This window comes from Lutra lutra, chromosome 3 (genome assembly GCF_902655055.1).
Source record: "Lutra lutra chromosome 3, mLutLut1.2, whole genome shotgun sequence".
Lineage (NCBI taxonomy): Eukaryota > Metazoa > Chordata > Mammalia > Carnivora > Mustelidae > Lutra > Lutra lutra.
This window is the reverse complement of record NC_062280.1, coordinates 88706783-88722883: the sequence shown is the minus strand read 5'-3', so window position 1 is coordinate 88722883 and position 16101 is coordinate 88706783. Positions and strand designations below refer to the sequence as shown.

Genomic DNA, 16101 nt, shown 5'->3' with positions numbered 1-16101 from the left:
TGACTAATCTAACCCTGTATTAGTTTTACCTAGGTGCACATATTTGTTCCCACAAATCTGGTATGTTCCTTATTTTCATCTCTACTACTCCCCTTCCTTCCCACTATTGCTTCTGGAGTCAGCCAGAGGGTCTCACAATAGTTTCCCTTAACAGTACCAACCAGGATGAGCTACTATAGAAGCACTAGTATACATTAAAACATTTTAGAAAATAATAAAATTCTTTAAGTTGGAGTTATTACTCATTATTTTTACCATATGGGTTTTTGAGCTTATTTATATCTGACACTTTTTGCTATATAAATCTCATTTTCTTTATTTCAGAACTCCCCTGAATATTTTCTAGAAATCATGAGAAGCCTTGGCTTTAAGCATAACTGGCAAAAGTATCTCATTAGATCTAACCCCTTGGAGAAAAAAATGATTCACTTTACAAAAGTGGAATCTGCCACGGTCGGTGCGCCAATAGATGCTATCACTCTCCAGTAGCCAGGCTTCACCTCTCAGTGCTCCCTTTAATGAAGTAGATTATGATCAACATGGTTAAAAAGAAGCATAATGCATTTGTTTTGAATACTGGCAAAAACACATTTCTAGCTGGAGTCTAAAATCTCATGGCAGAGACCACCCAGTTCACTGACAGGTGACGTCATTCATGCCACATGGTATACAGATCCATATGCTATCAATGCAAGAGATCTAAATTATTTTCTGAGAATCCGTATGGGTGCTTAACGAGTGCTGTAATGCAGCAAAGATTTTACACACAAAACGTCAAATATACTAATATGCATTTGTTTCCCAATCTTATATATTTCACGTTCTAACTGTTCATGATACCTAATTATTTTCAGGGCGCTTTCCCTTTTTCCCTGAAAGAAATGCTCCACAAAAATAACTGTGTTTATAACATGCTAAATTTTTATCATCTTTATTTTTATCAAAAGAGTCTGAGACAGTCTATGGATAACCCTGCAGGAGTCAAAAGCCTGTGGCAGGTTTTAGAGAATCATCTGCTGCCTCCTGAGCTAGGAGGATTTGTAGGACAGAGCTCAGGAAGTTGCCATGGCTTGGGGGCAAAGCAGGCTTTTGCAGATAAACCTTAAGTCTCAGATTCTACCTTTTGGAGCCAGATATCATTTTGTGGATTAATTAATACTTGTGAGTGCTTTGAGGATGAAAGACATTGTAAGCATACAGTGTTTTCTTATTTTAAAACAAAGGACAGCCACTTTGGGGGGAATAATTCTATTGATCAGGCTGTGCTTTCCTTAAATAGTTAAAAAAAAAAATCAAACAAAATTTCCAAAAGCTCTTCATACTTTCAATATTTGACTTTAGTAAGATAAAATTAGGTTTTCTGAAATAACATCCTCCCAGACCTTCAAGTTGGTAGTGTGTTAATAATAAGTTATATAATTTAATAACTCTAATAGAAACCATCTCCTGGTTGTTGTTTTCTGTGCCCTTCCTTTCATCCAACAGAAGTGTCTTTATTAATTTCTGTATTTACTGAGGCCATCCTTGTGCTAGGCGCTATGCTAAGTTTGTGGTACGCAATGACATACTAGATAGTCATGTCCCTTTCTTGAGGAGCTTTCATTCCTTCAACCTAGGAATGAAGAGTAGTATTAAACAAATAAAGGAAGGCATCATTCTTTAAATGCAAATTACAAAACATGCTGTGGCAGCAGAAAAATAATTTCCCATGAAGAAGGGCTAACCTAGCCTGGATTAAGGAGTCTTAAAAGCAATCTTTGAAAGGGGCATTTAAATTGAGATTGCAGGACACACAGTTTGTCAAGCAAAGAACTTGAAGAGGTTGTGAATAGGAAGGAAAGCAAATGTAAGGACCTGGAGGTGAGAACAAAATTAGTCCATTTTTTAAAAAAAACTGCAAGACTTTCTCAGTCACCTGGGTGGCTCAGTCAGTTGAGCGTCTGCCTTCAGCTCAGGCCATGATCCCAGGCGTCTGGGATCAGTCTGCGTCTGGCTCCCTGCTCAGCGGGGAGCCTGCTTCTCCCTCTCACTCTCGTCTGTGCCCTCTCCCTCAAATAAATAAATAAAATCTTTAAAAACAAACAAACAACAAAAAACTACAAGACTGCCATACTAGCCTTGAATGTAGTGAACAAGGGAAATGGGTTGGGGGTGCAGGGAGAGGAAGGCAGTGCTCAGATGATGAAGGGTCTTGAGGTGATGGTAAGGAGATTACAAACCATTAAAAGACAGAAACAGGTTACAGAAACATCTCCCATCCACATTTGAATTTCATTGAAGTCTAAAGTAGAGAAAAAGAACACACACACACCACCAACAACAAAGGCTATTAACATTGAGCAATGCTTTCTTCCTTACTGCCTAGAACAAAATTAAGTTATAACGAAACAATTGAATTACACTAATAAATTGCCCAGACAGGAACTGGGAAGGCCATTCCTTTCTGAATCCCAAGGACAGGCAAAGAAAGAGCAACATATTTAAATCAAAGATACAAAGAAATATAACTTAGGGAAGAAGAAAGAAACTGAGGATGAGCAAGGAGAGGTGGGATATAAGAAAAGCCTCCAGAAGGCTGAAGAAAACTCTTGAGACACAGGAAAGTCCCCTCATCAGCCGGTTTCCCAAACAGAACCTGGACTTGTTTGGTGGAGGCTAAATGAAACACATTGGTTACAAGATGAAAGGCTCAGGGAAAAAGCCACGGGAGTTCTTAAACATCCAATAGCAGCTTTTTCAAGATGACATTTTGATGAGTTAGGGGTAAATAAATCAGAGACATGTGGGTAAAATTTCCCTTGAAATACACAGGGGTTTAAAATGATGGGGAAAAGCACTTGGCAACACATAACATGTGCTTTGCCAAACCCAGCATTTTAAAAACGGTTCAAGACGTTCAGCAGAACCCCAAAGCCCAACATGTTCTCTCATTCTCCGAGAAAGCGGGAAGGGCAGAATGTCCCTGCAAGCCTTGCACAACATATATACTAATGGGCATAAATAAGTTACGATGGGCAAACCATGCCTAACTCTGAGACCTGAAATCAAGACCAGCCTCTCTGAGAATGCTTAGTTGTTTTTTCTAGACACCGCTCGTGTACGACAGAGAATCATTTTCCTTCACTTTTATTCTGCTCTCCTTTTCATGTAGGCACTGTATCCAACTTGAATTTTGGTTTACCATGCTTGAAAAGTACACATACAGTAAATTATGTTCTCATGTTAGGCCAAACACCATATTTCATTCTTGAGCTATATGTAAAGTAGCTCTAAAATTAAGCATCTAATTATTTTTAAATTAGTGCTTTATATACAATGTACAGATAAGCTGGATTTTTAAGGTGATTTTGCCCCCTCTGCTTTCGTTTCCCTTCTTAATGGATTGTGTCCACTCCAAGTCCATAAACATGGTCAGTTGATCTGTTGTTGCAATAAAGTTATAGCCAGTATAGAAATCACTGGAGACTGAGAAGAAAAATGTAGGCAATGAATCCCACAGAAGAGAGTGGTCCAACATGAAGACAATGTCACAAGAAGGAAAGCCAATGGAGATATTTAGGATGAATATATATATAGCATGGTGATTATAGTTACTAATATTACAGTGTATCCTAGAAATTTGCTAAGGGAGTAGATCTCAGGTGCTCTCACCTCAAGAAATATTTGAAAAAGTAACTATGTGTGGAGATGGATATGTTAATTAACTTGACTGGAGTAATAATCATTTCACTATGCATATCAATACATCATGTACACTTTAAATAAATGTAATTTAAAAAGATAAAAAAAAAACAGTAAAAGAAGAAATATCTACTTCTGTGAATAGTGGAGAATAAAAAAGAGATTGAAGAAAAAAGAGAAGCAGCATCTGGGGGTAGGTAAAATGGTACAACCAGACGTGTGATTTTTAGTAGAAATCATCCAAACAAGCAAGATTATCAACAAAGTACTGTGATCTTTAAAAAGTTCAGAAAAAAAATATAGCAGGTACTTTACTATTAAATAGGAAAATTGGGGAGCCTGGGTGGCTCAGTGGGTTAAAGCCTCTGCCTTTGGCTCAGGTCATGATCCCAGGGTCCTGGGATCAAGTCCCGCATCGGGCTCTCTGCTCAGTGGGGAGCCTGCTTCCCCCTCTCTCTCTCTGCCTGTGTCTCTGCTTACTTGTGATCTCTGTCTGTCAAATAAATAAAATCTTTTAAAAAAATAAATAGGAAAATGATTAAATGCTACATCTGTTTGAAAATGATGGCCTCAGGGTTGTACTTATAGAGAGATGATGCAGAGTACTCAGAGAAGAAGGGCAGTCAGTCATACAGAAAGTTTCACAGGGGAGCTACGTTAAAAAGCTCACTCCAGTTCAGGGGTGGCACCTGCCTCCGCTTTGTGGATCTAGAAAGATTTCATTTCTCAATGGTCAGGATCTCTTGGAACTATCTCATAGTAACTGAATTTATAAGAGGCTGATATATAAACAATAACTCTGATTTATAAATTTATAATGGGAGATATACTGACTACTTAAGTCACCCATGTTGTACATCAAAGGACCTCAGAAGCTGAATTAGGAGTCAGAGGGTTGCCCATGAATACAGAATCAGAACAAAGAGTAAAAGAACAATAACTTTAAATATATCAACAGAACAAGTATTGTGAAGCATAGGGCTTTGTGATTCTGGTGTTGAAAGCCAATCCCTTCTCAAAAAAAAAAAAAAATAAGGTCAATCCCTTCTCATCAAAATCTGGGGGAAGTCTTCGATTCAGTTCATTTCTATTCATAAAGATACATTTTAACAGAATTCTTGTGGCGGATTGGTGTAGATGAAAGCCTGTTCTTTTTGATTCTACTTCTTTTATCTGAGAACAACATGAAGTCTTCACATAATAAATTGCGGTGTCTGTACTTACGGTTACAGGCTGGTCTTTCTTCCACAATTGTTACCATTAATCAAAGGTTGTCTTCTGCACTCCCGCCTTGTCTATAGCCTCCAACTTAGGTTGATAAACAGGTGCTATCTGGGTATCCCACTGCCATTCATTCTTCTCATCTATATCTCAGCACAGTTGTGTCTGCTGAGTACTTCTTCAATGTTAGCAGACTGGCTGGCATCCAATCTGGACAAATTGCTGATCTTCCCTGCCACTTAACATTAAATCGGACTTCTAAGGGACATTGGACAAATAGCTCAAGAAGCCAGATTCAGCATCTAAAGATTGGTTGACATTTCTTAAGTATACAAAGTTCAGGGGGTTCCTGTACTTTAAAGAACTTTAAGTTGGCCTGAAACTTGGCATACAGTATCCTAAAGTTAGACATAAAGCTACACATAATTTTCTAAGTTACTAGAGATAAGAGTATCTGAGCCTTAGATGACCAGCATACTCAACTGTAGTTTAAAGATTATCATCCCTTCAAATGATGGGATTAACATAGAGAAGGAATAAATAATTAGAATAATTAATATGGAGTCATATATAAATCTACAAACAAAATACATAGCAATCTTCTGCTTGTTTTAATACTTCTTTCAGCTCTTATGAGCCTCCCAGAATAACTGATTTCTAGTGTCTGAAACATGGTGAGTTATTTCAAAGCATTATGACAAGAAATAATAAAGTAATTAAATCTACCTCATGGAACTGTTGCTTGCCAGCAGGGGACTTAAAATAATGCTGTGCTTTCAGTGTAGGGAGACTGGTTAGAATTTTCTTTTCCAGCGCAGAAGCTGGTCTGAGTCACTGAGATGACTAGAGGGGACTACGTTATACAGTCCTCAAAAGAGAAGAACACAAGTATTTTGCATGTATGCTCACAAGCACATAAGCCCCCAGAAGATTAAAAAGGTCCTATTAATCTTTGCAGTTCCATTGTGAGCAGAGCAGCTGGTATTTAAGGGGCAGGGGATGTTACTAAATGAAAATATGTTGAAAGAGTGAATGAGGATACATGAAATATAAAAGAGGCAATTGAGAGAAATGAACACCTGATCCCAGAAGTGGGAACACACACGTGGTGATTGTACATGTATGTAACTACATGTCAGTAGGTGTAGATATGTAAACACATATATGGTAGTTGTAAGTGTAGTAAGGGTGCATAATCCCAGGACTCTTAACTACTTCTGATGACCTGAGAGGCAGCTTGGACTTTGGAAGATGACATAGGAGAAGAAAACTAACTTGCTACTCACCTCTTTCCTTTTTCTGGGGCCTCTCTGTGTCCATGGCTGGAAACTTTAATGGATTGACCCAAGACCATGGGAACTGGCTCAGCCTGTTTGATGACAATGATGTCACAATGAGCAGACACAACTGTGCTGATTTTATTGTCTACGACAATAGCATCTTAACATGAGAAATCCAGCCGCTGGCCTTAATCTCAATATCCTGAAAAGGTCCAGGCACGTCTGGAGAAACATTTCTTATAGATTCGAGGAGAGAGAATTTTTAAGTGTGTATCTCAAGCTTGCTTGTATTGGTCTTTCCCTGAAAGAGTATTAGTTTTTTGCTTTTGCTTTTCTCTTCCCTTTTTAAAGAAATGTCTGTCAATAATACATTCTGGGCACTACATGTCCACCCAGTAGTCTTTTAGTGAGTTTTTTGGGGGGGAAGAAGGCAATACTCTTTGTTGAGAGCTCATGCATCGATTTTTATGATGGGTTGAGAAGTTTGTAGCTTTTTAGTAGAAAATTCAGAATTTGGTAACTATTTTATTGTCATTGGGAGAACGTTTTAATAAAACAATAAATTTCGTCTATGGTTACACAACAAAATTTCTCAATATACATTACTAAAGAAAGGGACCATCTCTGTGATGCTAATTGCTACTGAAAACATCTTTCTTCCAAACATTTGTAGACACCAGTGATGCCCAGAGTTAAACACTGAACTTATTATAGAGGTTTTGGGGGGTAGACAAACAAAATTTTCTGCCACTAAAAAAAAAAAAAAAAGAAGAAGACAACATACATAGAATAAAAGGTGGGAAAAACAAATAGATGCATCCAAGTACAAAAATATATCATTGAACATCATGATTCTAAAAATTATCCAAAAGACCTCTATAGACTCTTTTAGACTGTAGATAATATGCTGAAATAGAATTTTCCAGAAATGTAGATATGTGAAATAATTTGCTAGGAATCATTATTAATATCTTCATCATTATTTATTAAAAATGTATTCATTAAGTAGATTTTAAAAGGCAAATACTGTGCTATGTATTAGGAATGTAATAATGAACAAGCCAGAAAAGATCTCACCCACATCAGAGTCTTGTAAATAGCCAATTCATTAACTGTTAAAATTTTAGTGGTTTTGGGAAAACTCATTCATCCCCAACCATCTCTTCCCTTCACTTTTCATAGACAGATGGACTTTTTGGCTTTTTCCATATTCTATAAAGATTTTTAAAAACTTTAAAATGGTCACTCATGCCTCTCCTAATTTGTTTCAACAATATTTATAATTGTGTTTATTGGTGTCAGCAAATACTGAAGGTGCTGGGAATCAGGGTGTAAAAGGTACAATCACGGCACAGGTGCAGGTAGAGCCACATACAGTAGTCCCCTCATCTACGATTTCACTTTCCACGATTTCAGTTACCTATGGTCCACAGCATTCCAGGAGCAGACGATCCTCCTTCCAACATATCGTTGGAAGGTCAATAGTAGCTTAACACTATGTCACAATGTCTACATCATTTACCTCACTTCATCTCCTCCTGTAGGCATTTTATCATCTCGCATCCTCACAAGAAGAAGGGTGAGCATACCACAACAAGATATTTTGACCACATTCACCTAACCTTTATTATAGTATATTGTTATAATAATTACTTCAGTTTATTATTAGCTACTGTTTTTAATCTCTTACTATGTCTAATTTATAAATTAAACTTTATCTCAGGTATGTATATATAGGAAAGAACACAGTGTATATATATATGGTTTGGTACTATCCAAGGTTTTGGGCATCCACTGGGAGTCTTGGGGTCTTGGTATCCTCTGAGGATAAGGGGGCACTACTGTAAATGGACAATTATAATACGACCCGATAAGTGCTATGATAGTGAAAATGGGGATCTGGGACAGGGGCACCTAGAAGAGATTACAGAGGAATCTTGGAAGGACCCTCTAACAATAGACAGACAAATTAAATTTTAAAGTAGGTTTAATGTATTTGGGAGTTCTGGGATGGGGACATGGTGGAGTGGAGTATTAGTTGGAAGGAAACATACAGGGTGGAATTGAGGGAATGTGGTCCTTTGACCTTAAGCAGGTGACTTCTAAAAGCTTTTAGCAGTTAAGGTAGGGTGGAAGATTGAGGGCAATTCATCTATAGTGAAAAGATGGAACACAGGGTAAGGACTTGAGAGACAGGTATGTGGAAAAGACGGGAAAGTGGCAATAGGGTGCTCAGAAATGAAAACACCTACCAAAGACTTCGCTGGGAGTCAACTCATCACAATTCTCATTGTACATTTATTTAGCCTAGAACTCCACAAAAACCTCTGTGAAGTTATCACAAATTGTTGAATCTCCTTTAAGAAACTTGCAGCTGTATTAGCAACGAAAGCCAACGCATACAAAGAGGAGAGAAAGCAAACCCACATTATGGAAGAGGATAATGGAACAGTCCTGCTACAGTGTTTCTTGGTGCCTGAACAAAATGCATGAAATGTCACTGTTTTAAATGCCCTTTCATGGTTCAGCTGGCTCAGATACTTCGTTCTACTGAATTCTTTCCACTTTGTAGCCTCAGCAGATGCATGAGGTGGTGAGGATTAGAAGGGACAAAGAACTTTTCTGAAGATGATCAGTAAAATTAAGGAAGACATTAAATCTGGTTTTGTTTTGCCATTTTTAATCACTTTTGTACACAAGTGACTTCAATGCCCAGGAGGAAAAGTGAGTAAAGGTGTATCACTATCTAAGAAATCATTCACATTACTCTTTGTAGTATTTAACGGCTTGTAATGACTTTGATCTTGCAGGCACTTCCCATAAGCTATATATGCATTATTAATGAGCTTCTATGACTGGAAACTTCCATCACTGCAGTGACTGTTGGAAAGCCTAGGTTCATTCAAAATAATAATGCATAAGGGTTTGTCACCATTTTAATGTATGCATTCTTTTTGCAGATGGTTGAAAAAGAAGGTTATCTGCAGAAAGCTAAAATTGCGGATGGTGGAAAGAAACTAAGGTAATAAATGTTCCTCCATTCACTTTTACATAACTATGATAGTTCTCCATCTCCTCCACTTGTATCACTGCTGTTGTTTAGAAAGGAAGGCCCTATGGTACAAGACTGGTATATTTCCCTCTGTTATTACTATGCTTAACATTATTTTTAATATAATTACAGTTTTCCAATAAAGCACTACATTCTATATTGTTGCACATAATATGAAATGAGGTGCTTCTTGTCCTCCTGGAACCTGAAATCTTAAAAAGCATGCCAATAGATAAGATAACGGGTCTTGATTTTTAAGATTAACAGATTAATCATTTTGCAATATATAAAAATCTCCCTACAATATACTAGGAGCATAATTTTTGAAGATTGGGGGATTTGAAATACATTTCTTGCTCAGATAAAAATCACTTGAGAAAAATTAAAGGAAAATAAAATCATCCGTCAGGTAAAAAGTTGAATATTGCCACATTTGGAAGTGAAATTGACACAGAGTTGGTAAGAGAAATTAGAAAAAGAAAATAAGAATTCCTGTACAACAGCACCAGGGAAAAACCTCAAAGGAAAAAATGAGGTTGACAGAAAGGTAGAGAAAGATGCTAGACATTCTCTATGGATGGGTTCTTTAGAAATAATCATTTCCATTTTAGAATGTTTCCTATTTCTTGAATACATACTATTATGTACTTAGCTTTGTGCTAGGTGATATATAAGCTACAAAGACATGTAGAAGGTGCTCAAATTGGGAGACAAGGCATTTACTTATGACTGTATTATTAACAGTTAAAACCATAAAGGATGAAAGTACTAATTAGCTACACAATGGGACACTTGTTAATTGTATAATGCAATTCATTACTGGAATGGCACTCTGGCCAACAATAGACCATAAAGTATGCTTTTGTTTGCTGCCTATAACGGAGTATGTATATTTTTATTTAAAGGAAGTAAAACTGGAGAAAACAATCATCCATAATTCTCCCGAGCTATTTCAATTTTAAAGAACAAGCTCTATTTTTGGCTTTTATTGGGTTTTATTCTGGGATAATAAACAGGGCCTTGAACCGTCTTCTACACTGATTCTGCATAGTTACTCTGCAGCCACACTCCCTGGAAGGGTCCAGGAGAGACGGGACCGGTCCCCCACGCCAGTGGATAAACTGGTTTAAGGAGTCGGACCTTGAAACAGCGACAGGATGATTTTTTGACTTTGGCTAAGCCAGTCTAGTGTCCCCCTTTCCCTTGGACCTCATTCTCAATTATACCAACTCAAGGGAGTAGTATTGAGGATGCAGCAATGACTTTTCCCAAGAGAATGACCCTCTCTTACCTTACAAGTTACATTCTCATAAAGTCTAAAGAGGGGCAGGAAAGGACCCAAGGACTTGTTTAAGTTACCACTTCAGTGTTCACTGAGGCTTGGAAGGAGAGAGGAGGTGAGAGCTGTGGTGTTAGCCTCAAGCCTCATGAGTCAAAGAGGAGGAGATACTGAAAGGAATTCCAGAAAATAAAGATGATGCCCCACCAAAATAGTTTCATAACTGTTTTGCCCAGAAACCATCCTTATAAAATCTTTTCCTGAGGTTGGTGTCAAGAAAAAGCCGAGGAGCAGAGCAAGGCTCTTTCCCCAACGAACTCACATGAACACATTTTTAGGCAGTTTCAGTCAGTGTGTATATCATTTTGTATTTGTTTCATTTGTTGTTACTTTAATCAGTTTGCAAATCATTTTTGTGCTCGAGTTTAAATTCATATAAACATTAGTTTTTACTGCATTTCACTATTATTTCAATCAGTTTGCATACAATTATGCATTCTTTCAGATTTTTTCATTTAAAGCTATATACATTTTACTATTTTTTTTTTTTTTTTTTTTAACATCAGGGACAGAATTGGGTCGATTTTACTGCTCAGTGTTTGGCTTTGTATTATCATCATTCTGGGTGAGACCCTTAGCTGGTTTTATTTTATCCACAGTCTTCAGTCCTCACTTTAGTGCCCTGTAGACTATTAACGTTCATCAAATTCACTCTCCATATGCTGATGTGGTTATACGTGTGGCATTCTAGCAAATAGTGTGTAGTTGTTGAGTATGTGAATGTGTCCTAAATTCCAGATGCCTTTTTGTGCTATAAACTTCACTCTGTTTCTTATTACTTTTATTTAGTGTTAGTGTTTGGACGTGGGTCAGTATCTATATATTTAAAATGAGTTCACTTCTTCCAACTGGGCCCATTTTGCCATTGGGTACATATACCAAATTTTACCTAATCTCTGAGCAGTGGACCCCTATTTGTCCCTAACTCTTTCCATTTCCCCCAAACAACATTGCGATAAGCCACACTTATAGCTCTCCTTACACAGCCATTAGGTTATTGTCTCTGGGACGGATATCCAGGAGTGAAGGATTGCTCGGTGGTAAGATACACATTTATAAATCCACTGAGTCCTGCAGCCAAACTTCCTCCTGAATGAGCGAGCACACGAGTTCACACTCCTGCAAAGCAGAAGGGAGCTTGTCCTGCCATCATCTCATCACATAGCATTATATAACTCTCAGTTTTGCAAGTCGATGGTTGCATTTATTTTTATTCCTCTCATTGACATTTCAGCGGAGCATGACTTCAGCCACTTAGAGTTGGTCAGGTTTTGCATTCTGAGAATCGCCTAGGTGTCAACTTCGACGATTTTCTATTAATCTTCTCACTTTATTTTTGAAAGAACTCCTAATGTCATAGAGGTAGTAATACCTCATCAACTTTGGACTTTGTAAACATCTTTTTCAAGTATCTCATTGTCTATTTACCTTGCTGATGAAAGTCCCCAGTGACCAAAAACCTTTAACTTTGGTCCATATTGTTCCGTAATTTTACTCTTTATTTATTATTTTTTTTTAAATAAACACTTAATGCTGTAGCTATAGTCACCATGTTTAATAACATGTAATATCCCACTGGCTGGATGACACTAATATACCAAACCATTGCTACACTCCTCTTTTGTTTGAATTTTAAGTTGATTCCAGTCTTATACTAAATATATTTATGCTAAATATATTTATTCTAAAATAGATATAACAGTAGCAAAATTCCTATTGTTTGTCAATGTTTCTTTTATTTTTTGAAGATAAATGCTAAGCCTGGAATACTTGATTAAATCACATCAGCATTTTTAAATGTTATGTATTGCCATATTGCTTGTCCAAAGAGTTGGTATGTTTTTGTAGCTAGTAACAAAAGGGTCAGTTTAATCATAACCTTGAAAAATTGTGTCGTTTTTATTCCCTAGAAAATTTAAAAAATATTAAATAGTATACCATAGTTGCTATACTTTGCATTTCTAATATAAATGTCTTTTGATTGCCTTTTGCCCACTATCAAGGTATTTTATATCTGTTTCACAGTTTAATGAGTTAATAAGCACTATTACTAAATGCTTCTTCTGTCAAGTACTTAGTTAAATGCTTCACCGGTAATACTGAAATGATACTCCAAGGTAGGCTATATTATTATTTCACTTTCAATTTTACAAATGAAGAAAATTGATCGCTGGTATTAACCTCTTTTCTCCCAAACCTTATTGTACGTATACTTAGTATCCGATTTTAGCCCGGTCCTCCGTTTGCAGTAAGTTAGTTTTTCCTCTCTTGCTAAAAGATTCTTAGGGCCAGGATACAAAAACTGCCCTGTTATTTCATACCATTTACAGTACCAAGGGCTTCAATTATCACTTAGAAAACATTATTTTATGACTCTCTATAAAGTTTTCTATTCAAAAATCCACGAAAGCTTATCCCCACCATGCATTGTGTTCTTATTTTCCTTCCTTCCTTCCCCCCTTTTTCCTTTTTGTTTAGTCTTCCTCATTTATATATTTTTCTTTCTGAGAAGAGTTGGACCTCTCTCTCCCTGAATATGAACAAGAGTGGGTAGAAGGAAGGAGAACTCATGTGCTATATCTTACATAAAGGGCCATAAGTTTAGCTTTGTCTTGAAATGGCGTTCTATAAATTACCACGTGATACACAGACGAGATTGGAAGTTGAATACATTCAGCACTCACCTTTAATTTTTTTAATTATTAACATTGAAAATACGTTTTACTTTTCTATGTTTTAGTTTAGGAATTCCTTCATTTTGGGACTTCCATCTCCAAAAGGAGGCAGCCCAGGCCCCTCCGAAGCTCTGTGAGACCCCAGTGAGAAGCTATTTTCAGGACTTTGATTTACAAAATGCACCTGATGGCGTGGACACTATGTCGCCATCCACGCCTGTTGCTTTCACTTCATGCCTGTCCCTTTATCATCTCACTGGTGGCTATGTACATCTGATCACATCTAGCTATCCCTCTACTCTACTCTTTGGGGGCATGGAAAGTACTTGTGGGTGAAAAGATGAGCAGAAAAGGAGTACGGGAAGAAAAGGAGTGAGGGTAGTAGAGTGTTTATGTCTACTAGCGCCCATTTTCACCCCAGAGCCTGGAAGTATGAGACTCTTGTTTTTCTTTTCTGAATTTCATCCGTCCTTCCTTCCTTCCTTCCTTCCTTCCTTCCTCCCTTTCTTTTTTGAACAGCTGTTTCTCAGAAGAGACTTCCGTTAGAACATGATGCCAAAGTACCCTGCTAATGTGAACTTATTTTTTTCTTTAGCACTTTCTGCTCAGGAACCCAATATATTCTCCCAGGCTGAATTGTCTTTCTCTCCTTTTTTGCTCGGTAGTGAGGACTGGAGGGAAGATTTGGATAGTACAGAATACAGAAGCTACGTTGTAGAAGTTTGCTTTAGTCTTAGGATTTCCAACATATGCTCTGTTATAATTCCCAATATCTAATAGCTCTTCGGATGTACCAAGATTTTACATTTCTTGCAATACTGACAGAGATGTGTATATTTATACTTCAGGGTCTCTTTGGCCCACTTTTAGCAGTAGTAATTTACAAGAGACTCAGAGTATGAGAGAGAAGAAATAATTTCCTAACCCACCAGTTTGAGAATGGTCAGAACACTTAACAGTGACCAAAGGATTTTATCCACAATCAGTCAGGATTTACTAGAGTAAATCACTTTCACTCCCACTGCTGTGGGAATCATGTCAAGTCCAGTGTGATCAAGTCCGATAACAAAGGCAGGTGGCCCAAGACAGTCTGAAATTTATGAAGTTGTCTCATCTGTATTTTCCTCTGACTTTAGGTTGGCCACCCGTCATTACCTAAAGGAAGAATAGGAGAGGTGGGTGTAGGATATAAAACAAGTGAATGTGTGAAACCTGAGCTCAAGCTAACAAATGCTTATAATTGTAATGAATATTTTAGGAACTGTTTTCCATCAAAGAGGTCTTCAGAGAAGCAGTTACAAAGTTGCTGTTATTATGTGCTGCCACCTGGTGTCCATTTTGTAGAATGCAAAGAGTTTTCTGCCTGGCTGATGGCTGTGTTTTTTTTGGGTTTGGGGGGATTTCCCCAATTCCCACCTCCCACCTCCCACCTCCACAACTGAGGATTTGTTTTCGGAAAGTTTTGTGATGTGTCTCACTTGAATGAAATGTCCCACCAATTGCATACATATAAATAGTTGTCATTCAAATTTAGTTCTTCCCCCTCTAATTGCAGTAAGCACCTTTTCCCACCTTCAGTGTGACTTGTTTTTGTTTTTTGTCAAAAGAAAAATAAGATAAATACTTGCATTTCTTGAGTGGAAATCTGTTCCCTGCATTAAATCACTAGTATCAATATCAATCCCTCACCTGACTGCTACCTATCAATTTGTGGGGAGACTGTCTACCTATTCCTAACACCTCTGACTTACTGAGGTTGAATATTTCCTGACCTATGTGTCTTCCTTAGCCCTAAATATATCCAAGAGTTTGTGTTTTTTTTTCCCTCTGTGTGGAAAAATAGAAAAAAAAAAATGTCAATACAGTTTTGACGAAGAGTTGGTGGAACATTCATTCATTGGCTCCCATCAATGGATAAATTCACCTGCTCGCCATCGTGGGAAGGTGGGGATAGGCCTGCAACATCCCAAGCCGGGCGAAGAAGTGGCCCAGCTCCAAGAAGAAAGACATTTAAGTGCTTGTTTGGCAAAAGTTCTTTATCTTCCTTTCTCAGAGCCTATGATGAGGCTCCATGTAGACATGCCCAAAATGACTCAGGGAGAGCTGCATGACCCCTGCTCTGAAGACAATGGCTACATAGGTGTGAATGTGGTCTTCAGGGTCCAGGAGATTTGTCTTGACTCCCATATTTGTGAGTTCTATGCCCTTGGGTAGGATGTAGACTCACTAAGTTTCAGTTTGCTTGTCTGTAATATGAGGTCTCAAACCCACCTCCCAGTGCCATGTGCTTCCATGCTTCTTGCCTGTGTCCCCGTGGGTTAAAGGGAAATTCAGTGAGGTCTTCTTATTTTACTTTATATATTTAGTCCTTGGAATTTTGATTGTTCTGTGGTAGATGTTCAATAGCTACTGGTGACTGACTTTGCGTTTCAATTACTTAACAAGGCCAAAATACCAGGTGTGATTGCCAGCACAGAGTGGGGACCAAGGCCTGCACAATAGCTCCTCTCACTGACATACATCTGAGAGGTCAGAAAGACCTCAGGAAGAAGTTCAGTCTTTTCCAGTAGAATTATAAATTAGAAGAAAATACACTAAACCAGAAGCAATAGATAGTTGTTTTTTTTGTTTGTTTGTTTTTAAGATTTTATTTATTTGACAGAGAGAGATCACAAGTAGACGGAGAGACAGGCAGAGAGAGAGGGAAGCAGGCTCCCCGCTGAGCAGAGAGCCCGATGCGGGACTCGATCCCAGGACCCTGAGATCATGACCTGAGCCGAAGGCAGCGGCTTAACCCACTGAGCCACCCAGGTGCCCCTGTTTTGTTTTTTTTTAATGCTAGGAATGACATAT

At 37.9% G+C, this 16101-nt stretch overlaps 1 protein-coding gene across 1 annotated transcript in view; it reads left to right on the top strand.

The window, feature by feature from the left end:
- The window catches only part of ARHGAP15 (Rho GTPase activating protein 15), a 609293-nt gene that overhangs the window by 81973 nt on the left and 511219 nt on the right, over nucleotides 1-16101 (top strand). Inside the window, exon 4 of the mRNA XM_047722466.1 lies at nucleotides 9143-9204. Coding sequence (XP_047578422.1) covers nucleotides 9143-9204 — 62 coding nt within the window. The remainder of the gene's footprint in view (nucleotides 1-9142; nucleotides 9205-16101) is intronic.